The 24879-nt window shown below is 40.3% G+C and overlaps 1 protein-coding gene across 1 annotated transcript in view; it reads left to right on the top strand.

The window, feature by feature from the left end:
- ADAMTS5 (ADAM metallopeptidase with thrombospondin type 1 motif 5) overlaps positions 1-24231 on the top strand; it is a gene marked incomplete at its 5' end in the record, with an annotated part of 43394 nt that extends 19163 nt beyond the window's left edge. Inside the window, 6 exons of the mRNA XM_082480121.1 lie at positions 8995-9162; positions 16174-16457; positions 17701-17884; positions 18336-18511; positions 19869-20044; positions 23541-24231. Of these exons, the coding sequence (XP_082336247.1) occupies positions 8995-9162; positions 16174-16457; positions 17701-17884; positions 18336-18511; positions 19869-20044; positions 23541-24117 (1565 nt within the window). The 3' untranslated portion in view covers positions 24118-24231. The remainder of the gene's footprint in view (positions 1-8994; positions 9163-16173; positions 16458-17700; positions 17885-18335; positions 18512-19868; positions 20045-23540) is intronic.
- Positions 24232-24879: the final 648 nt, after the last annotated feature.

Raw genomic sequence — 24879 nt, 5'->3', positions numbered from 1 at the left:
GTTCTGAATGTGCTTGAGCTTTTCTTTATCTACCACGTACTTTTACATTTGAGTAGATTAGGGATCTTCGCCTTCTTAACGTCTGTGAAGCGATTCTGACAGAGCAGTGAGGAGATGGAAGGCCAAGTTCTCAACCAGAGACTTCAGGAAGCAAGTCAGACACAGCACTAACATTGCCCGAGTTTTCAGAGTTTTTCTGAGGTTGTGCTGATCTTTGTGTACATGTAACCGCATGAAGAATTAGATTAAACAAGCACTATGCTTTGAAAAGCTGCGATGGATCCTGAAACATCATAACTTGGAGCCCAATATGTAGAGTGAAATATCAGTATCTCTGCAACCATAAGGGAATTGAGAATGAAACTGTTTTGCGTAATGTTTCAGAAAATCGTTATGAAAAATTATTTTAGGGACATGATTTAGTGGTAGACTTGGCAGTGTTAGGTTTATGGTTGGACTCAATGATCTTAAGGGTCTTTTCCAACATAAATGATTCTATGATTCTAAAAGAAGTCTACTTCAGCTGTGTGTGCCTGAATTCGCAGTCTTCCAGATTGCAGGGGAAAGTAGGGATTACTTTCCTCCTTGTCAGGTAAATACTACTGATATGATAATGTGGCTTTTGTGCAGAAAGTACTTCTGGTACAGAGAGGAAGGCAGAATTACCCAAAAAACAGGCAGCAGGCAATCCAATTTTTACATTTTTGCACTGTCTGATCTCCCAGAGTTCATTCATTTACCATCAGCTACCATGAATTATATTCTTTGCAAGTTACTCTTGAGTTGGACAGATGTGAAATGGGTGTCATCATCTCCCACTTTTTCATTAAAATTACCTTCTACATGCCCCATTAATTAGCGTAGCAGAAGTAGGGTGGACCTCCAAGACCACATCTTTTCAATGATTTGCGTCTATGTGGACATAGTGGTCTCTGATTGCCTAGTCTGCATTGCCTGGACAGAATCTTGCCTACAAATTGTCTGTCTGATGGGAGTGATGTATATGTGATCTCCCACACAAGTCTGTTATAACAAGCCATTTCAGCAGAAGTTTGTTTTGTGTAAAGTCTGTGGGACTGGTTTATGAATGTCTGATTGTGGCTTTTTTTTATGTCTGCTCCTGAAAAGAAGCTGCACTTCAGACTATTGTTTCATTCAGTCTGAAGAACTCTTTTAAGCCAGAAATATTAAAAACTGCCTCTGGGCTGGAGATTTAAAAGAGAGAGTGATTTTTTTTCTTTTTTTCTTTCATCAGTGATGGATAGCAGTAAAAGAAAAGAAAATTGGAAGGAAAGTTCAAGTATATTCAAGTATATTCAAGAGGAATAGCCAGTTTTATATTCTATGCATGTTTTTTTAAGCTTGTGTAATTCAAAACACCTCTGTTTCATAAGAAAATAACTTTATTAATTGCTGTTGCTTAAGTCCATCATTTTTTATGTAAAATTCCCCTAACTTCAAGAGGATTTCTGAGTAATATCAGTATGCAGTTCTTAACAAGGAGTCAAGTACTTGCACAAGTTAGAAAAACAGTACATGCAGAAAGAAATGGCTTTATTTTAAGAGTTACCACATCCAATCTTTGTGTAGCAAAGGAGAGAACGAGAGGCTCATGCAGAAGATATGGGCTGGTGATTAGACCGAGGAATGTTGAGCCAGGAGCTTCCTGAATCCTGATCCCGTGAGAGCCAGTGACTCACTGGGTAACCTTGGGCAAATCACTTGACCTTCTTTTGTACCCCAGTCATCCCCACTGAAAATTAGGTGAAAGGCATTACCTCACTGAAAAACACATGCTTCGTCGGCGCTGAGCTTTTCTAAGAAAACAAATTATAATGCCTGCAGCATTTTTTAGCATGCTGTGTCACTTTGCATGTGTCTTGTGGTCAAATTCAGTGCAAGAGCTGTACTTCGACATGCTGTTCAGTTCAAGCACTAGAGATCTGTGTATGTCCATAAACAAGGTTGTTGGTTTTTTTCCCAGAAGAGCCACCACGATTTGTGTTTTAGCAAATGCTGTTCATTGGGGATGCTTTTTGTTTTCTTTATTCCTGTGCTTGAGATACCAGTGGAAAAGAAATAAGATCAGAGTAATTTTTTTTGCGTGCTGTTCACTCAGAGAACCTCTACAGATAGTCTGGCAACATATTCTAAGAAAATTCAGAAATACCCAAACTTCTGTTTTGCTTCCCAGCGCTCCTGGGAAGAAAATAGCTGCAGTGCAGTGTGCTTCACCACACATCCAACATAGCTCTGATGCTCTCCTGATGTACCTGCAGAGCAATTTGTGTCCTGATGTTTAGAGAGGATGTAAGTCTTAGCTCACATGTCATAATTGCTTTGGAGTATTCCCACCTTATATTAGAAATATACACCCCATTTCTACAAGGCATAGGAATTGTTTTTGAACCCATTGGGGGTATTTCCTGTTGGGCTGTAACGGGTGTTGGCCTTCAGTGGTTGTTGGGGTAGGGAAGCTTGTTCAGTGCAAGGTCTGCTGTCAGGGATGCAGACAATGCAGGTGAACTGGGATCCAGGGGCTGATGACCGTTGTTGGCTCCTTCATTTCCTGCTTCAGGATCTAAACAGACTGAGCTGTGCCAAGAGCCCCGTGCAGGTGATGTTCCAAAATATACTTGGGGTCCAAAGCCTGCAGGTGGCTTTCATACTGCTTTCAACAGTTGACTGATGTAGTCACACTTTGTCTCACCTCAGGGATGGAAGGGAGGCTGTGAGGAAAGGCTGTTGGTCCATTTCAGTGGTTGGTCTTTTTGCTCTTTGGGAAGGAACCAATTTCCAAGAAGGTTAGCTCCTCTTCACTTGCACGAGGGTAAACCCTGCGTCCTCGCCATCTGTTTCTTTTACCATTTTGTGCATTCCTACAGCATAACTTAACTAAACACCATCCTGCTGGTAAAATTATATTATGTCATTTTCACTCAGTGGGATCTGTCAACACCAGTAAGATGCTTCATTAAGTAGAAAACATCAGATGATCTACTAGCCCATTCTCAATCAGTCATCATTTTACACAGCTGCTGGGAGCCTTCTTTCTTTCATTTTTCAATAGCGTTGTTTGAAGTTCATTGTAGTACAGAATGGTGTGGTGCTACAATTGGCATTGTTTTTAAAAGCCTTCTTAATAAGAGTCACGTTCCTTAAGACTTCGCATTTGCCCAAAGCTTTCTCTGGAATTATGCTTACATACAGGATCACTTGAAGGATCACCTGTAATCTTTTCACTTTGTTTCTTATGAAAGGAAGCACCCCAGCAGTAAATGCCAGAAACCACCCTAATGTCCTGAGCAATATGTGGTAACACTAGTGTGGTCATGCATGGGAGGGGTGGTGGGGGGTGGTGGGGAGACTTTTCAAGTAGGAAAGGAGGTGTCCCTTCTTTAGTTCTTGGATACAAAAGGACACAGGGTGCAGGTGTAGAAGGACTTTGTTGTTCTCAATTCTATGCTAAAAAGAGCATACCTTAGCTGGGCAGTATTTAGAGATTACAGAGTGCTGTGGTATTTTGAATTTTGATTATTTTTAATGAAATGCAAACCCAGTTTTAAGAGTAATTGGAAATTTGTCATATGCTTTAATCTGTTTTAAGTCTGGTCTGAATGCCTTAAAAGGCAACTTAGGACATGGAGAGATTTGGGTTGTGATAACAATTAGGAATTTTAGTTCATAAAATTCTTTGAAAGTTGCATTCACTATGTTGGTAAGCATGCATACAAAGTTAACTGGCAAATTGGTATGAAGAGCTAGAATCCATCTATTTAATGCTATAAACAGCTATTATACTCACTAACATCACTGGTGGCTAATTTAGAAGCTAAAATACTGACAATCAGAGTTATATATTTTGGAAATTATTCACTACTTACTACTTCTTTCCTTGTCATGATTTTTTAAAATTATTTTTGAAAAATTGAAAAATAACAAGAGATTCACAAATACTTTGGGAAGCTTCTCCTCAAAAAGCTGAAGTCTGCCAGGTAAGTGACTTAGAACATTGCATTAGAACAATGGTCTGATTTAATATGACAAAGTAGACACTGTTAATGAGGTATGTCCTCAGTTCACCCCATTTATCACTGTAAAGTACAGAAGTTATGCTGCACTCTAATTAAAGGTGAAGCCAGTATCTTGACACTTCCCAGAAGATGACCCTGTTTCAGTTTCCTGTGCTTTTGCCAAAGTATTTGGGATGAAATGTTCTGTGCCGAGTAGTCGCCTGAGAAGCATTTCATTTTATTTATTTGCTCTGAACTTCTCCACAGAGACTGTCCAGCCATTTCTGAGAGGGAGACTAATTTGCAATCATTTTATGAAAAAATTTTCGGTCTCTCTGCTCAAAGTGAAGAGCTTGAAATTTGGCTGCAAGCTTTCTCATATCTGAAGGATATTTTTTTTTTAGTATATGAAGGAGGAAAAAGAAAGGAAGAAGAACAATTTCAATCCACAGTTCAGCGGTGACATTCTCTGCAGAGCCAGCACGTCTCAGAGTAGAGAGGGAAGGAAGCTACACCATCTTTAGGCAGGGAGTCCAGGAGCAAGCTAAAGCACAGTATACTCCCTGGCCTGCTCCAGGGCCGTTCACATTGCTTAGCTCTAGGATTTCTGTAGTTTGATGTGATGTGACCACATTGCTCTGACAGTAGGTAGTCTAAGCGGAGGTTGATTACAAATTGCACTGCAGGAGGAGCCGAGGCTGAAAAGCACACCTAGGAAGGACAAAAAGGTCTTCTCAAAGCCAGGGGTGATGAAGTTGATGCAAGGAGGAACTTACATCACAGTATCACAGTATCACAGTATGCTAGGGATTGGAAGGGACCTCAAAAGATCATCTAGTCCAATCCCCCTGTCGGAGCAGGAACACCTAGACGAGGTTGCACAGGAAGGTGTCCAGGCGAGTTTTGAATGTCTCCAGAGAAGGAGACTCCACAACCTCCCTGGGCAGCCTGTTCCAGTGCTCTGTCACCCTCACTGAGAAGAAGTTTCTTCTCAAATTTAAGTGGAACCTCTTGTGTTCCAGCTACATGCACACAAAGACTGTGTTAAAACAATATCATAGGTACCAGAGAAACTCAGAGATGTCCAAGTTGCACATTCAGAAGCATCATTGTTAATGGTGCCTGTGCGCATCTGCCCTGTATTAAGTCTTTTATTATGTGCTCAGGTGGGATGTCTGTCACATAAGATGAACAATGTTATGAAAGGTGAAGCACAGTTATGCAAGAAAGGGATACGTATAGATAGCAAAGTTGTATCTTCAATGGGTGGACTGTTGCAGAGCAGCATCAGAGGGTGTTAAGGTTCAGAAACTTGATTTCTGCCCTACAAGACTGATTCCTTCATATCACAGAGTGTGGGGCAGTTCTGAATGGTGATAGCAAATGTTGAGCACTCTGATAAGTTAAGTTCTCAAGTTGCTGGCTTGCACCCAACTATTATTCCTATCCTACACTGAACATGCATTGTGTGCCACGTGATGTTATTCAGCCGAACTTTTTAGAACAATTCTCTGGCTTTTGTTATTCACCCAGAGCTGTTTGGTACAAAGTCCAATGACTTAGAAATGAAATCCGTTTTTCACTGACAGAACCTCATTACCTTATTTCACAAGCATTCTGCAGTGAAGTAATTTCTTGCAGTGTTACAACTATGAGCAGTCTTGGGACATTAAATACAAGAGCATTCTTTCTGCAACCTTTAAGCATGCAAGTTGTCTCAGAGGAGATTGTTATACTGAGGCTTAGGTCTAACCAGCATGGTGTTTTCTTGCTTGCTGGGCTAATTTTTTTGCAAATATTTCTGTTTACCTGATTGGTGGTATAGGCATATTCAAGTGCACAGATTCAAGTGAAATACGAGAAACTGGCTGAAACTCCTGAAGAGCTCTGCAAAGCAGAGTGTGTGCCATCCTGATTTAAATGAGGAGCTGCGCCGCATATTGAGGGGTCCGTCAACAAAAGCTGGAGGATAGGCTTAAAACCCTGTCTAGTAAATGTTTGCTTAAGTTAGCAGAACACTGGTGAAACATGCTGCAAGAGGTTATTTAATGTCAGCAGAAAATGGTTCTAGTTACATTACTACTAGGCATGTGTTGAGGTTCATTAACCTGTCAGCTCTGCTCGTAGTTATCAGAGGTGAGGTGTGACCAGGTGCCATTCAGTGCATTAGCATGAGTACAAGCCTAGCGATAACGCTGTATAGGACGGCAGCCAAAAATAACATAATCTTTGCGTTTCCTGAAGACGTTCATTGTCAGTGTCTAGGACTTTGGCAAGGTCAGAGGCTGTCCTCCTTGGCACAGTAGCTGCTGATTCATTAAACGCTTGGCCTGTGACACTTCCACAGAATTTGCTCTATAGGTTCAAGCGATGCACTGATTATTTGGTTACTCTGTCAGATAAATGCGTCTGTTCAAAATAATAATCTTACTGGTGAATTGTATTGCTCAACACCAGCATTTGGCTTAAATAAAACAAAGATGTTGTCATCTCTCCAGAGCAAGTATTTTTATAGTGCTATATCAGATTGAAACTTGACATGTACCTACTGATACTCAGCCGTGTCTTGGTATAAAATAAAAATAGCATTATCTGCCCCATATATAGTAAGTATTACCAAAGGAAAGTGGTTTTACCTATCAGAAAAAAAAAGCCCAAATCTTGCATATAAACCACACCAGTAATTAGATATGCCTTCAGTGTGAAAGTTGGATTCATTATGTTTTTGCAGCAATGTACTTGTGATAGAGCATTGCAATAGCAATTAGCAACAGTAGTAACAGAGAAAGGAGTATTAACTCTATTCAGTGTTAACCCAGGTTCTTTGAATAAATTCTTACTAGCATTTATAATACTGCAGGGCCTTTTATTCAAATAGTAGCTGCGTTTGAATGATGTTGGTAAATGTGTGCACGTCAGGGGAAAAGAGAAAAAAAAAGAGAAATGCCCTCTTCATTCTCCTTCCCACTTCAGTAGAGGGGACTCAGTAGCTGCAGAAGACAAACTGGCTGTTTGGTCAAGGTCCTCTTGTCAGTTTTCCTTAGGTCAGGAACCCAGCGTGAGTGAGGCTGCCAGATGATACCTCAGCTTCTCTTACAGGACAGAAACCCTGATTTCTGATCTCCTGCTGCCTTAACACAGAATTCTGGTCAGATAGCTGCTTCCCTAATCTCAGATACAGCTCGGCAGTGAGTGCTGCCTCCATCTCTTTACTCTTGGCTTCTCCCCCAAAGCAGATGAAAACAGCAGCAAGTTTATGTAAGGCAAATAGGTAAAATTGCTGATTTTCTTCTTTTCCGGCCTGTATTGCAGGTGTTATTATTGTTATTACCATTGTCACAGAATCACAGAATGGTCAGGGTTGGAAGGAACCTCTGGAGATCATCTAGTCCAACCCCCCTGCCAGAGCAGGGTCACCTACAGCAGGTTACACAGGACGGCGTCCAGGCGGGTTTTGAACATCTCCAGAGTGGGAGACTCCACAACCTCTCTGGGCAGTCTGTTCCAGTGCTCTGCCACCCTCAAAGTAAAGAATTCCTTCCTCATGTTTAGATGGAACTTCCCATGTTTAGGTTTGTGCCCGTTACCTCTTGTTCTGTCACTGGGCACCACTGAAAAAAGACTGGTCCCATCCCCCTGGCACCCTCCCTTTAAGTATTTATGAGCATTGATAAGATCCCCCCTCAGTTGTCTTTTCTCCAAGACTAAAACCACCCAAGTCCCTCAGCCTTTTCTCATAAGATGTGTATTACTGTGAATATGAGAATATATCCTGCCATCAGTGTCCCTATTTGTCTCACCTGACAGCTAGTGTACAGCAGTTACACCAAAACATGAGGCTGATGGTATGTACAAGGCTTTTAGTTATTGCAGAGTAGTATAGTGTATCTCTTCAGATGCTATTTGAGGGCATCAGGTTTATTTCAGTGCAGTTGCTTTGATGGGTGGTCTTTGTTCTTGTCATTAAAGCGCTCTTGGTCTAGCCCTGGATGTCTTCTTAATTGCCTCCTGGCCTAGGTTGAAGACTGAGTGTTAAGTTCAGGCCTGAGCTCTCTGCAGCTTTGGTTCCCATTCACTCTTTTATCTCTTCCGGAGTAAATTGGCTGTGAAATAATCCAGTGTGGGCATGGAAGTTAAAGTTAAACCTGATGTTTACAGAGGGAACAAAGTGTGTTGTCTGCAGTCTATTATTGTTGCCCAGAAACTAGAGAAGATGGGGATCACTGATCTACAGAAAAGGTTACTGTCGCGCTTAGAACTCATCTAGCACTGGACCGAATTCCCCTGAATGTTAAGGATTTTTGCAAGTTCCATCACGTGCTACTTTGTTTGCACATTATTTTGTGTTCTGGAGTATAAATATCCAATACCATATACATTTAAAAATAAAAGCCAGCAAAACTAAAACCCTAACCAAAACAATGCTAAAACGCACCCTTCCGCAAAACAAGACTCTTTACACAGAAGGGACTTTTTGAAAACAATACTCAGATTGTTCGGTCCATTCTAGAGGGTACTCACACTTCGGCAAGGAGTGCACTTCAAGAATTTACATACAGTTTGTTTAGTTGCTCCATAATTACTAGCATTTTTGTCTGTTTAGAAAGACGTTGTAGCACCTTTCTAGACAGTTGCAGAACATCTTTACAGAGCGAAGTATTAGTCTTCCTTGCTGAAGATGATTTGGAAAAACAGAACTAAATTGTTGACTAATATAAAGGAGTACAGTTCACTTTAGTCTTCATCAGGTTTCAGTTAGCACAGTTCGATGACGTCAGCTGATGACTTTACTCCCTTGCTATATGCAAAGGTGTAAACTGTCACAGCTTTTTTGTCTTCAGAGATACCACGTTTCAAGTGGCCTGCTGTTCAGAATTTGAGTATGAATTATACAATTCACTTTACCTTGACTGTGAGCTCCAGCTGGTAAACTCTGTTATGAATAGTTGTATCATTTTATTTATTCATTTCATTTCTATAGGGCACTTGCTTGGGCTTTCCCATGATGACTCTAAATTTTGTGAGGAGAACTTTGGCTCCATGGAAGATAAGCGCCTGATGTCCTCCATTCTGACTAGCATCGATGCTTCAAAACCCTGGTCCAAATGCACTTCAGCAACTATAACAGAATTTTTCGATGATGGTCATGGTATGTATTATCACACCTTGTGTCAGCTACGCGTTAGTTTTTACTGTGATCTATTTTTTTAATAAGAACATTTTATACCAGCTTGTTTATTCCTTGCTCATCTTCAGGACTAACTTGGAAGAGCTTGCAGAATAAGGCAAAGTCTAAAAGGCTGGCAGAGCCTCAGCCTCCCTTTGCATGCTTCAAATGCAAGAGAAAAGAAAGAGTTGATGGAGTGTGTGTTTGCAATAATTTTTTAAAAGCATGAAACTACTCTTGTCTTCCCAAATGACACAGATAGGAGCTCGGAGAGTGCTTTAAAGAGAGGACACAAGGAAATGGCTTTTTCCTCACAGAAATTAAAATGGGTGATATGGTCTATTTAGCATTAGACTACAGATATGAGCAGAGTGTATGTATTCTTGTTACCGTTAATGATATTTATTATGTTTATAATGCCATTATATTTATTATGTCTATGTAGAGGGTCTATAAGCAAGAATTAAGACTCCTCTGAACTGTATATGATAAAACATTGCTTCTGCCCCAGGAGCTTACCTTCCAAGTCATGTGACTAATATTTGTTAAATATGTCATTTACCCTTTGGAGAACAAGTGTGAAATTTTCATTTTCCAAAAGTGGTAATAAAAAAACATAGTCTTCACTCTTTAATGAATTTTAAAGTCTTCATTGTGCTCCCAAAGCAACTGCAGTTCTTAAACAAACCATTCAAATTCCAAAATGCTGAGATAAAAATGACGTAATTGAGTGAATGGATCAAGTTGTTATGGTAACCAAAATGCTTATGGATAAAAAGTATGGTATGTCTGCTGAATGTAAAGGGTTTTTTGCTTTTAAATATTTTGTTGGCTAATTTCAGTGCTCTGTGAAATATTTTCTCCTTTTTTCCTCTATTGGAGAATTATTTCATTTTTTCTCTCAATTTTATTAGATCCATTAATCTGTACTGTCCTGTTTTATGGTCCATATTGCTCTGGCATTGACTTGATATTACCAAGCTAGTTTCCACATATGAAGAAAACTTTCCTTTTTGAGTTTAGTTATTGGGGTACAGTAACAGTTCACTGGCGTAAAAAAAAAGGGACCTCCCTTGGCATCCACAAATGACCTCTTAGAGAGCACAAGGAACTCTGAACTATGTTTCCTCTTCTGTCCCTCTCCTGCTGCAGGCGAGTAGAAAGGTTGTTCTCATTTTTTTCCCCTTTTTTGTGGCCTGATTTTCTCTTTACTATGCATCCAGCTAGCTACTTTCTCCAACAATAAAGAAAGCAAAGAGAGCATTTCTCCCATCCACCTCATCTCTGGTTTGTGTGTACCTGGGGTGATGCTTGAAATTTGGACCCTTTTCCACGAGCTGGACCCAGTCTCAATGTGGAAGTAAGGGGGGGCTGTAACAATCAGTCCTACTGACAGTTTTTTTCAGTGAAAGTAGGTAGGAATTTCACGTCCTTCAGAGCTGCATTATGGTCTTGTTCAACATGAGTGCAGCCTGTACAAGAGGTTCGGCAGTCCTCAACTGCTGACGCTTTTCACAAAGTCATGTATTCTTTGCTGCATGTAAAGGGCTTTGGATCTGTCAGTCTGTTAACAGATGGGTTAGGGTACATTGCCCTTTCTAATACTCATGAGTAGTTACCACTCAGGCATGTAGTTTCAAAGAGTTATCGATGTGATGAAGTAATTCACAGAAAAGTGGAACCCCTCGTCTTAGACGTCCGTAGTCCTCTGGGAATTAATTTTATTGATGGTGCTATTGGTGTAATTTCAAATGTACAACGTTTAGGGAATCTCTTTTCTTGATAGATCACATCTTCAGAGACTTTTTTTAAGTAACAGTCTTCCTTTTCTGTTGAAGTTTAGCATTTTTCAGTTATTTATTTTAAATCAAAGATTTGTCTTAACAAAACAGAAACGCTATCTATGAAGTAAAAATGGAAGTCAATTATTTAAACTGCAGTGTATTCAAATTATTGTGCTGAAAGGACACGCATTATTTGAGGAAGGGAACTTCTGTTTTTTTCTTCTTCTTCCAGCCAGTGAATGGAACCATAGCTCCATAATTCCCATTTGTAATGTACTCTGAGTGTACCAGAAACGACAGGATCCTAGTAGAGCATGACACTGCCTTTCAAACTGCTTTGGGCTGGTTATAAAACTGCAAATGTGCCACATCTCCATGTTTCCTTCAGAATAAGCATATGACTGCTTTTGGGGTTGCTCATTTTTTTCCTTAGCTGGGGCAGATGTACTGTCATATACTTCAAATGTTTTTCCCTCCCTTTTTTTTTTTTTTTTTTTTTTTTCAAGAAGGAGCTCCCCTGCAATCTTCCTATAGAAAGAAGAAAATCCTATCTCTCTCGAGTGCTGCTTGGCAAAGGAAAAATACCTCAACCGTTCAGGTGTAATTCTGAGCAGTGCTGCAGGCATGATGTAGACAAGGAAGGCACAAAATAGCAGTTGCAACAAAAGAATACGGATATACACATGCCAGGCTTTCTTTCAGGATGTTTGCAACCGTATTTTGCATAGTCACAGGAGGCTTATGTGGGAAACACTGAACAAGAGGAAACTTCCATTCTCTGATAGGCAGCATAAACAGTTTGCACTGAGCTTATGAATTGTGCTTTGTGACAGACAGGGCACAGCAGCATTGGTGTGAGGAAATAAATAAAGTGCTTCATCTGCTGCTCCTTATGGGTAGGCATAATGAAATGTAAATGAAGTCCAGAAATTTGGATCTGTGAGCATTATTCTGTTACAGATGTCAACAAATGACAACAGTCAATGTCTTATCAAAGCTTTAAGTAAGTTGCCCATATAGATTTAGATATTCATTCCATACTGCTGTAACAGAAAACATCACAGTTTTGACTCTAATTCCTTAATATCACTTTGTCAAGTACTGATGTTCCTATTATCTAAATTTGGAAATTGATGTTGGGGAGCGGACTCATGTTATAAAATGTGGGTGTTTACTACATAGGTAGCTACTCCTAAACTGGGTATTTAAGTTCCCATTGTAGTGCAGAGGGGTCTAATCAATGGCACCAGTGGTTTCACTGATCTCATCAGTTGCATTAGTGGTGCTGAATTACACCATAAACTCATTTGCCTCAGTAGTGAAACATCTGACAGCTGACTGAATTGCAGACACCAGCATTACATACAGTTAAAGTCAGCTAAATAAATCCCAGTACAAATGTCTCGTCCAAGGTCAACCAGGAGGTCTGGGGAGGATCAAGGTGCTGATTCCCTGTCTCCTGAGGCCCACTCAGAGAACTATAAACATCATTGCCATGATATCACCATTTGGTTTACACTCATGAGATGACCCCAGACAGCAGTTTGACATTTAGGAAGAAAAGGCTCAGTTAGTGTCCAGAAGACAGTGACATTTATTTCCATTGCTTTTAGCCAGCCCTCTATTAAGGTACTAATTGTCTTTATTGTCATGCCAACCACTGGGCTGTGGTATGATTGGTTGAGATTTATTGTGTTTAGTCAATGCTCGGTGCTCTGTGCAACCTGAAACAAGGGCTATTTCTATTTTAATTAATTTATATCCTGGTTATCTGCTTCCCGCACAGATCTTATTTTGCCTTTTTTTTTTCCAAGATACATAACATTGAGGAGAGATAATGACATGGCTTAATTAACACTGTCATCAGCCAGCAATGTTGCTCTATTCCAGGGCACACATGTTCTTTGGTACTCAGGGTGAAAAATGGGAGTAGCAGTGTATACACGCTCTGTATGTTGCAATGTAATCTAATGAATTGAAGCCCCCTTTGCCTCCTCAACCAGGGGGCCCAGGGCAAACCGTTCTTCAACTTCTTAACTCTTTTCTGACCATTACAAGTAGGAGGTTGGACCAGCTGGTCGCAAAAATACCTGCACTTCATTGCAACCTGTCTAAACATAGACACTGCTACTGCTACTATCTATAAATGTAAAGGCTTGCTTTTTTTTTTTTTTTTTTGTGAGGGGAATGCTTAGGGGCCTTTGCTATATTCAGTTTTGAATTTATCATGTGATATCAGCTGGAACACCTGACTTTATAGAAATTATATGTGTTTACTCAGAGGAGTATCAGTTAAGAAGTTTGGATCTCATTCCTCTGTGTTCTAGAGGGGAAAAAATGCTCTATTTGCTATGTGAGCTTGTGACACCTGTTTGTTACATGTGAAAGGTATTCACATTGGTGTCATCTAATATGATTGACAGATCAAGTATATGCAAGGATGTGACTTTTTTTTTCTTTTTTCTCTAAATTTATATTTCCAGTCATGTCAGTCATGGTAGATCTCAGTGATGGGCAGCAGTGTCGGTCATGGCAAAATTAAGTATTATTATGACATTTTAAAATACTGAATAATGGTTCCACTTGGAAGTTTGATAAAGTGCAGCATATATACAATAGTAGTGTATACTACTGAATGTTGGCATGCTGATGCCTTCCCATCACCGCCCTAACACTGTACTATCTTCTTCCCTCATCACAAGGTATATGACGTAGGACTTCTGCTGTTAACTTGCTTTTACAAAGTTTATTTTTGATCGCAACTTTTGCCAATTATGTCATTTTCAGAAACTCCAGAAAAAAAATCTATGCTTCCTCTCTTCTCACCATGTGTCTAATATTTTACACTACAACAGTATTTGAATGCTAGACTATTTTTAATTATCTTTATCTCATGTCACTTAGCTCATCAGTTAGCATTGGCACACCTTGTCTGCATTTAAAAAAGTCATCATAATATAGATTAAAGATAAGGCTAGGGTAAATCAGGGTCAGCAAAGGACAAATGGAACAGGTTTAACAAGACAGAGAGTTTTTTGGTAGTAAGTGATGATGCAGAAAGAGTTTTTGGCTAATTGGCCTTAGTCTTTAGCGGAGAAAAAGAACAGTTGCAGTAAGTGTGTGTTCTGGAGGGAAAACCCAAGCCATTTAAAGATGGGGTATTCGGTTGGTTTAAATTCACTGCCATAGCTTGAAATGCAATTCCATTTTGTGTAAATAGTGAGGTTTTTATAGATAGCCTTTTTTCACCCATGATCCAACTGAGGAATACTGGTGTAGGTTCCAAAGTGAAGTAAATTGTGGGAAGTTATTTTGGCCAAGGAGAAGTGAAGCTTGCCCAGACCACATATCCCTTTCATGAAGTGTAAAAGAGGTTACACTGAATAAATAGTTCTGCATGTCAACAAGTGAGGTTTTCAATAGTAAAAAAAAAATCTATTAGTAGATCCTCTAGAACCTAAATGTGAATTCTCATTTTTAGTGTGCCAGACAAATCTTGACCTCTGCAATATATCTCAAAACACTTATACAATTCTTTATGTTTATGCTATTTTTCTCCTTTTCTTTCTGTTATGAATTTTTTTTCTTATAAAATGGATAGCCCTCTTCAAACTAATTCCAGAAGCAGCCAAGTATTATTCCTTATAAGGAAATCCCAGTCCAGATTTGCCGTCAACATTAGTTTTGATATGCAGCTTATATTTTCCCTTTGATCTGTTTGGGGTTGTTGTTTTTTTTTCTCTTTTTTTTCTAAAAGTGCCTTATTGGTTACAAGTCTGGGGTTTGTGATTTTTCTGACATTCCTTTAGAAGCTTTACCATTTCTGACATTCTGTCTCAAAATTCAAGTGACAACTTTGCTTACTTTACCATGAGTCTTGATCATTCCTCTGAATCAGAAACTGATTAATACAGTGGAATGTGTTCAGAGTAAATTAAAATAAAGGAAAGCAGAACAAAACCAGTGGTGTCCCCCAGGGGTCAATACTTGGTCCAATTTTGTTTAATATATTCATTAATGACCTGGATGAGGGGACAGAGTGTATCCTCAGCAAGTTTGCTGATGATACCAAACTGGGTGGAGTGGCTGACACCCCAGAGGGCCGTGCTCCCATCCAGCGTGACCTGGACAGGCTGGAGAGCTGGGCAGAGAAGAACCTAATGAGGTTCAACAAGAGCAAGTGCAAGGTCCTGCACCTGGGGAGGAAGAATGCTAGGCACCAGTACAGGTTAGGGGCGGACCTGCTGGGAAGTAGCTCAGAGGAGAAGGATCTGGGGGTCGTGGTAGACAGTAAATTATCCATGGCCCAGCAATGTGCCCTTGTTGCCAAAAAGGCCAATGGAATCCTGGGCTGCATAGGGAAGAGTGTGGCCAGTAGGTCAAGGGAGGTCATTCTCCCCCTCTACTCTGCACTGGTGAGGCCACAACTGGAATACTGTGTCCAGTTTTGGGCTCCCCAGTTCAAGAGGGACAGGGAACTGCTGGAGCGAGTCCAGCGAAGGGCAACTAAGATGATTAAGGGCTTGGAGCATCTGCCTTATGAGGAAAGGCTGAGAGAGCTGGGACTCTTTAGCCTGGAGAAGAGAAGGCTGAGGGGAGACCTTATTATGGCGTATAAGTATCTAAAGGGTGGGTTGAAGGAGGATGGAGCCAGGCTCTTTTCAATGGTTCCCAGTGACAGAACGAGGGGCAATGGGCACAAGTTAGAACACAGGAAGTTCCGTTCAAATACACGGAAACACTTCTTTACGGTGAGGGTGACAGAGCACTGGCACAGGCTGCCCAGGGAGGTTGTGGAGTCCCCTTCTCTGGAGATTTTCAAGACCCGCCTGGATGCAGTCCTGAGTACTGTGCTCTGGGCAATCCTGCTCTAGCAGGGGAGTTGGACTAGATGATCTCTAGAGGTCCCTTCCAACTCTGAAAATTCCGTGATTCCGTGAAAAGGCCAAAGGGACCTTGGGTAAAACTCATTTACACGCTCAGATTGGAAAGCAGCTCAACACCCAGTACACTGCTGGTTGAGAACACAGTTGCAATAGTATGAATTTGTCCAAAACCTGATGACACCTCAGGGAGCCTTTCCATTCACGTCAGCATCCTTTGAATGAGGTTTGACGTCATTATCAGTCTGCCTGACTTGAATGACAGATTTGCAGCACTGCAGAGAAAACTAGGAAATGAGTAATGACAGGTTGGTTTGCTCTTTCAGGTAACTGTTTGCTGGACCAACCGAGAAAGCAGATCCTGGGCCCCGAGGAGCTTCCGGGACAAACCTACGATGCCATTCGTCAGTGCAAACTGGCGTTCGGACCCGAATACACAGTGTGTCCCGGTATGGACGTGTGCTCTCGCCTCTGGTGTGCAGTTGTGCGCCAAGGTCAGATGGTTTGTCTGACTAAGAAGCTGCCTGCTGTGGAGGGAACACCATGTGGAAAAGGGAGGATCTGCCTCCAGGGAAAATGTGTTGACAAAACCAAGAAGAAATACTACTCAGTAAGTTACCAGCTGTGTCTCTAGAGAATTTTAGAAGACATGATCCTCAAAGGCGCTGATTTTTGTGGGAGTGAAAGCGACTTTATGGAAGGCAGATTGAAAGCTGCCTTATTTTTTGGCATGTAAGTGGAGTGCTATTGGTGAGGGATTTAGGAAAAACACTGCTGAGTTTCAGGAAGCGTGTTTTCTTCTTGAAGTATGAAAGCCTTAATTCCTGGAAAAATGGGAGCATCCCTTCAGGGTAGGGAATTTGCCCATTCAGTAAGTCAGGTCTCAGGACATACTGAAAGATTGTCAAGGACCTATTCTTAGCTTCCTGACTTCTTGGCAATGGATTGTAAGGTAAATTAAATCTGTAAATTTAATTTACAGCCCTCATCTGAAAGATCTCAGGGCCCTAACTCGAGTAAAGAGAAAGGTAGATGAAGTTCATCCAGAATATAATTTCTGGAGCAGACGAGTTTGTACCTCCAGTGACAGAATCCCCTCTGTCAACTTTATACATCTGAATAGTCCCCAGGCTCATAAGAACTGTCGTCAGCTGCATAGTTCAGATACTTCTAAATGTACTGAGTAGACAGTAGCACTGCCACTTCTGTTACACCCACAGAAGAGGTATGGACTTACAGAGCTTTGTGAAGACACTTGCAAACTATGAGAGTCATTCATATCAAGCTACAGCCCTTATAATACCCTTTTTTATGGAATTATATATTTGTACATGCTGTTGCAATGCTCTTTCTAGGTAGCCAATTTAGCAGAGTTACAAACTGTAGCTGATAACTCCATCTCTTGCCAATAATTCAGAGCAATACCTACACATCACAATAATTGCATTTAATTAATCATAGATTAGCCTTATGAACATATTCCGGGAGCCGAATCCCCTGGAGCTAGTTCAAGGGGCCCTATTGGTAGGAATAGCATAAAATAGGAGAGCAGCACATGAGGCTATGGGTGCTATTTCTGGTGCATGGGTGTCTTCCATGAAACAGACTGAAGGCAGCTGTGCAGAGCAAGACCTTTGCATGCACAGTGCCAAATGAGATGTCATCAATGTGCAGATAAAAGACAGAAATTAACTCTGCTGGGAGAAAGAAGGCTCCTAAGACCTGTTATCCCTGATTAAAACGACCAAAGAATTGCCTTCAATTGAGGAAAACAGTAGTAGTGTCTTTGAGATGTTGCACCTATATTCACACTTGGATGATGTACTGACCTCCTGCTGTTCCACATATTTCAGGCTTCAAGTCATGGTAACTGGGGGTCCTGGGGACCTTGGGGACAGTGCTCCCGTACCTGTGGTGGAGGAGTTCAGTTTGCTTATCGTCACTGCAATAACCCAGCTCCTAGAAACAACGGCCGGTACTGCACCGGCAAGAGGGCCATCTACCGCTCCTGCAATGTCACACCCTGCCCAGCAAATGGTGAGTGCCTTCGTGCCAAAGTGCCTTCGTGCTCCAGCCTCTGTGTTCATAGACAGTAAATATTGAACATCTACTGTGAAAGGAAAGAACAAATGTCCATTGTAGTTTCTCCAAAATGTATTTACCAAGGCAAGACATTCATCATTAATACAATACTGTAATTCTTCCCCTGTCCCCACCCTGACGCCGTACAGAGAGGACACTTGAATGAAAAGAAATTTTGGTCCTGGAAAATGAACTGTAATGCAAACTTTAGTCCTTTAATGCTTATTATGTCATGGGAAGATTTCCAAGCTAAAACAGTTGAAGGATGTGAAGACCAGTTCTAAGTAAAGAGGTGAAGTGATGTAACTTTAAAATTATATAAAAAAGAAATTGTAATAATAGATGGGCTTAATGATATTTGCAGCGTGGTCTGAAATAGTCACTAATGATGTGATTAATTCTACAGCTAAATCTTTCCGACAAGAGCAGTGTGAAGCAAGGAATGGCTATCAGTCTGACGCAAAGGGTGTCAAGACGTTTGTTGAATGGGTCCCCAAGTATGCTGGAGTACTTCCCGGAGACGTTTGCAAGCTCACCTGCCGAGCCAAAGGAACTGGCTATTATGTGGTATTTTCTCAGAAGGTAATGGCATCTCCAATAATGATTTCATGCTCCAGTTTAGAGGTGTCCTGTATGTTAGAAGTCTTTCCCTACAACAAGGGAAAAGAAGTTAATCATAGGATTCAAAGATTTAACTGTGTGATTAGATTTAATGGTTTGATCCACTGGTTAAGTATTAGGACCAGATGGGCCTCTAGAATGAGATAAGTTTTTCCACATCTCTATATGTAGAGTCATGAAAAATATGGGCCTCTTAGTTTTTTTCAGTAGTGGATAAAGGGGTTTTTGCCTACAAAGTCATCTGTCGTTCTGGGGTTTTCTGGAGGAGAAAGAGTAAAATGAGCAAAAGAATAAGTTTTACCCTGAATTATGGTAAGGGAGTCCAGAGTAACTCTTATGGAGCCAATTAATTTAGAATAATTAGCCAATTAGTATAGATGAGACTTGTGGTCAGTTTGTTACATCATATGCAATTCAGACTGAAATGTCTCCCATGCTTATACTTGCAGTTTTCCATCTCGAAATGTTATGAAGGTAACATTTAGATGTAGATAGCTCAAATGCAAGGCCATCTACAAGTACTGTTATAATTAATAAGCTGTGAGATCATCGTTAAAGCCAGGGCAATTTTAGTGCCTAACAGTAGAGTTATCTGTCATTGTTTTCAGCCTTTTTCTAAATTTCATCAGCTTTTGTGTCGGGAATGTTAGAGAAACTCAGCCTGGGCTGTCAAGGTTTTGTCAAGTACTGTGTTCAGTTTTGGGCCCCTCACTACAAGAAGGACATTGAGGTGTTGGAGTGTGTCCAGAGAAGGGCTACAAAGCTGGCGAGGGGTCTGGAGGACAAATCTTATGAGGAACGACTGAGGGAACTGGGGTTGGTTAGCCTGGAGAAGAGGAGGCTGAGGGGAGATCTTGTCACCCTCTACACTACCTGAAAGGAGGTTGTAGAGAGGTGGGGGCTGACCTCTTCTCCCTGGTGACAAGTGATAGGACGAGAGGAAATGGGTTTAAGTTATGTCAGGGGAGGTTTAGATTGGATATTAGGAAACACTTTTTCACTGAAAGGATTATCAAACATTGGAATAGGCTGCCCAGGGAGGTGGTGGATTCACCATCCCTGGAGGTGAAAAAAAAAGGGTAGATGTGGTACTTAGGGACATGGTTTAGACGTGGTTTTTATCAGGGTAGGTTAATGGTTGGACTTGATGATCTTAAAGGTCCCTTCCAACCTCAGCAATTCTATGGTTCTGTGATTCTAAAGTAGGCACTCTGTTCTGCATGGGTGACAGAAATAAGTAACTGGGTTTTGCCAGTCAGATTCACAAAAGCAAATCTTTTCCATGGTAGTTTTAACTAACAGTCATTTGATTGCCTAGGTAACTGATGGTACTGAATGTCGACCGTACAGTAATTCAGTCTGCGTCCGGGGAAAATGCATCCGAACTGGTTGTGATGGCATCATCGGCTCAAAGCTCCAGTATGACAAGTGTGGGGTGTGTGGAGGAGACAATTCCAGCTGCACAAAAGTCATGGGAACCTTTACCAAAAAGAGGTATTGATTAGCAAATATATCTTGTGCAAATAGTAACTCTGCTATGTGCTTGCTTGCTTTCTGTCTCTAAAAGCAATTTACTTTCACATGAAGATTGAGCAAAAAAGTACATTGCATGTGCTTTATTGCACTTTCCAGATGTTTACAGCTCGTAACAATACGCCGGAACTGGCAAATAATCAACTCTCAGAACGCTGTACCCAGTCCATTTCTGACACAAAGTGCCAGTGACACAGGTGAGCAGGAAGTTTGCCTAGAATACGCCATAGCATCTTGTGCTACTTGCTAATCTTGCTGGTCAGATGGGTTATAGTTTCTTGAGGAGAGAGGAAAGGAAGAGAGGAGCGAATCAGAAAGTTTTTTGGGTCAGAATAATCTGGGTGTATCCAAAACTCTGCATTTTCCAGATGATGCTGTGGTAGCAAGTACATGCTGACAACGTCTTCCATCTCATCTAACTTTGAATGGCAATGAGGACATTCCACCTGATTTAGTGACACTAACTCCTTGTATAGATAGTGGAGAGAAGCAGACAGCATTACTGCACAGCTGTAAAAGTATTCCTTAATAGCTGAGAAGGATTATACCCTAAAAATACCTTTTTGACACTGCTGAGTATATGTGGAGCTTAGATGATTAGATGAGATGTCCAAAGTAAACATAGGCTTAAACATGGCGTTTGCTATATCCCTTCATGTCCGTTGGCATAATATCAGTCTCCAGGTGGATTTTTTTTTAAGTCAAAATATTTATAGCGGTTATCCGTAAGACATTTTTCTGTCAGAGTTCAGCTTTTAACTGTAGTAAAACTTAATACAAGTAAAATAAAAGGAACTGCCCCCGTGGCTTTCCCTGACCACATCGAGGGCATCAGTAAGCTTTGTACTGAGATACCAATGTCAAGTAAGTCTGCCTTCTCTCTGAACTCTTGTTTCCCTCCCTCTTCAATTCTAAAGAGTCATAGGAAAATGAGGACTTTTAATTATCATTTTTATAGATTCCAGGCTCTCACAAGGCTGCTGTAGTGATCTGCTCTTAGAAACTTTCAGTTGACGATTTCTACTCAGTGTCTGTGACTGCATTAGTGTATCATCTTTTCAAATGTACATCAACTTGATTTTGGTTTGTATCTTCCAAATTCTTACATAGCATATTGAAAGCTACCAGAAGTTGAAATCTGACTCCTGAAATGACTTTTTATTTCTATACATTTCAACATACTGATTAATAGCAGCCAAAAATCGCTTCGAGAGTGAATTTATTCTAAAAATAAACATAACTAATCTTCTTCCTGGTAAACCAATGATTACTTACCTAAGGATGCCAAAACACCTCCGCCAAAAAGAATGACTTTCCATCCAAATTAGTAATTATATAAACCAAATCTTTTCCAATTTGTAAATATTGTAATGTCTGGGATGTCTAAATGAAGAAGACAGTGTGAGATAATACTTCATGTAATTTAGTAATGATCCTTGTGCTGGAATCCGGGCTCTAGCAAAAATGTTAAAGGGTCTCCATGAATTTAAGTAAGACCAGATTTGTAACATAGATGTACTTGGAAATGGTAAGATTCTATTATAATTATTCCTATGAAGTTACCATCTTATGCCTCAAATCATACTTTAACTGAAATGAGATTGGTCAGAGAGTAAAATATTAATTCAACCTCAACGCATTCAAAAAGTTGTCCTGTTTAGAAAGTAATAGTCAACCTATAAGTAACAAGTATGTTCTAACTTGATTTTGGTTGAATTTTGGGGTGACAAGGGTTTATTTTTTGCTGGAAATACTATTTGAGACAACTCCCCTACGCAAGTAGTTGACTTTAAATTAAACCCCTCATTAAAATAGTGAAATCTTAATTGTCTGTAAACTTTTTTTACATACGAAAGGGCAGCAGCTGTAGTAAAATTATCTTTTCTGCACCGAAAAATAGCAGCTCCTGTATTGCTGTCCATTAAAAACAAAACTGTAGCAACCTGTGCGTTAAAATGTACTGGGAAACTACTAAATGTACAAGGGGAAACTAGTATTTCCTATTGCAGACAATTGCCATAATAACATTTGTTTGTACTCCTCTCTTTTAACGCAGTCAAAACATAAACTTCTGGAAAACTTGTTTCCTAAGAACTTTTTTAAAAGGCTGTAAATGCCAAATAGTTAGAAGTTGTGAAACAGGAGAATTAAGGCTGCAAATACTTCTTTGTGCACCTGGAGTGTTAAAGTTCTGTGTGCAGATGACTTCAATTGTCCAGCTTTGCTTTTAGTTTTTCAACAAATGATTTTGTAACTTAAATAACATGTTTTAACAGAGTTATTTTGGCCACTGTTATGTAAAAATATGTGTGCAGTACTGTAGAGCAGAGTCCCCCCAGCCTGTTCTTTGCACCATATTCCTTCAGGTTTATGGAGGTGGTAAATCAGTAGAGTTTTAGTCATTGTCCCATAGCAGGGGAGTAGCACAAGTGTTTAATCTGTAGTCTGTGCAGTCTCTACTTGTGAAGCCAAAAATTCTCGAAATTAGCAGTCTGTTCTTTAAACAATCCCAAGGGAGACCCCTTCACTTTTATATATTTTTAGTATATTTTCTCATTCCTTTTTTTCTAGAAGTTTCAGCACTCATCTTTTCGGATATGAGATATGAGATATGAGAATAGTTTTGCCACAGATTTAGAAATGAAAATGCATGTCTCCAAAGTACAGCTGGTAGCTTACAGCTATGTGTAGTCTTTACATGTTTTCTATATTTCAGTAAAGTTAAAATAAATAACATAATTGCGATAGTGATGCATTCCAGCAACTTGCAGGTTTTGAATGCTTGTCACTTTCAGGAGAAGAGTTAAGTATCGTTTTATGATTTGCATTAAGATACTTCATAAGTAGCAACTGAGAGAACTCTGTGACGGTACAAATTAAAATTTGTGTACACCTCGTATTAGGCACTTGACAATTAATCTTCAGCTTTATGACTTTCAAAGTAAACAATTTTTTTCTCAGTGATCAAGATCATTTTTAAATGTTCCCAAGGTACCTCTATCCAGCTGTTACTCTGCTCATGCTTTCCTTAATCATCATTATAGCAAAGACAGCAAGAAACAGCTGTAACCAATGCATATCTCATTATCTTTCCTTGGCAGGCAAAGCATGCATCGTATTTCATATCTCCCACCCTTTGCTGAAATATATAAGCTATCTGTTATTTTTCATTCGTCTTGTATCTGACTCACGTAAAATCGTTATTAAAGCTAAAGATTAAGTAATTTGAAATAAGTGCGGTAGATATTTCTGCAGGAACATAAAGAACAATACAATAGACAAACAGTGGAACCTGGTTAAACTAATCTTAGACGAGCCTCAAGCCAGATGGATTCGGGGCCTGAACTAAAACGAAGCAAGATGTGTCATGCCAGTGACTTCCTTAGGCTTTGCAGTAAGACTTGAGGTTTATTTCACACTAGCTACTGAATACTCTTTTTCTTTCCCCTTCATTCAGCAAGGGCTACACAGATATAGTGAAAATCCCGGAAGGGGCAACCCACATCAAAGTTCGGCAGTTCAAGACCAAGGACCAGAGCAGGTTCACTGCCTACCTGGCCCTGAAAAAGAAGAACGGTGAGTACCTTGTCAATGGAAAATATATGATCTCCACTTCAGAAACAATCATTGACATCAACGGGACTGTCATGAACTACAGCGGCTGGAGTCACAAAGATGATTTCTTGCACGCGATGGGCCACTCTGCCACAAAGGAGGTTCTTATTGTGCAGATACTTGCGACTGATCCAACTCAACCAGTGGATGTGCGCTACAGTTTCTTCGTGCCAAAGAAGCAAGGGCAAATGACTAACTCTGTCAGCAGCAGTGGCAGCAGCAGCAGCAGCAAAGTGACTCCACAGCTCATGCAACCCCGCTGGGTTACGGGGCCGTGGCTTTCTTGTTCTCGAACATGTGACACAGGATGGCACACCAGGACTGTCCAGTGCAAAGACGGGCATGGAAAATTAGCTAAGGGATGTCTTCTCTCTCAGAGACCGTCAGCATTTAAACAGTGCTTGTTGAAAAAGTGTTAACCTGTGGTTGTGATCTTCTTTAAAAGAGGTTTGATTAAGCCATTGTTGACATACTGGTATTAGGTCTGCCCAGACAGAGAGAAGCAAAGGCTTCAATGTACTTACATACAGTCTCAAATTATGGGCAGAATCTGCCTATCTGGACCAAATGAAGATGTGCACTGCTTTAAATAATAGTAGGGTGATCTTAATATGTCAAAAAACTTAGCATTAAAGTTGTTATAAGCCCTCTGTGTCTGCAAAAATATAAAATTAAATAATGCAAAAGAAGAAAAACTAGTGAATGGAGGATCCTGGGATATTTGAAGGTTACAGAATCATCTCCCCTTTTTCACCTACCTCTAATACAGTATGTCCTTAGAAAACATCACAAGTACCCATGATACCACAGTAGCTTATTTTACCTGTTTTGTAAATGTCTTTCATTCGGTATGTCACTTTATATCACTTGGTTCTATTAAAAAATCAAAAGACAAACGACATAAGCAAAGTGATTGACCAAAGTTTATCTGCAGCCCTTGTGGACTCGATCCATTCTTCAGAGAGGGCCGCAGATGTTTTACTGGAAAATGAAGAGCTTGCTGCTGGTTTTAAAAAGTAATACCTTTTGGTTTTGACAAAAGGAAACACATTTTCGTGCTAGGAATTTCCTGACAGCAGATCATTATTCAGTGATAAATACTGTGTTTCCACTGAGAAATTCTCAGAAGGAGCAGTGCAGCAGCTTGCAAGACCAGGGATTCCCGCGTGTGCATTGCTCAA

The sequence above is a fragment of the Vanellus vanellus genome (assembly GCF_965231255.1).
Source record: "Vanellus vanellus genome assembly, chromosome: 1".
NCBI lineage: Eukaryota > Metazoa > Chordata > Aves > Charadriiformes > Charadriidae > Vanellus > Vanellus vanellus.
The sequence above is the reverse complement of the archived record's forward strand: the minus strand, read 5'-3'. Positions and strand labels throughout refer to the sequence as shown.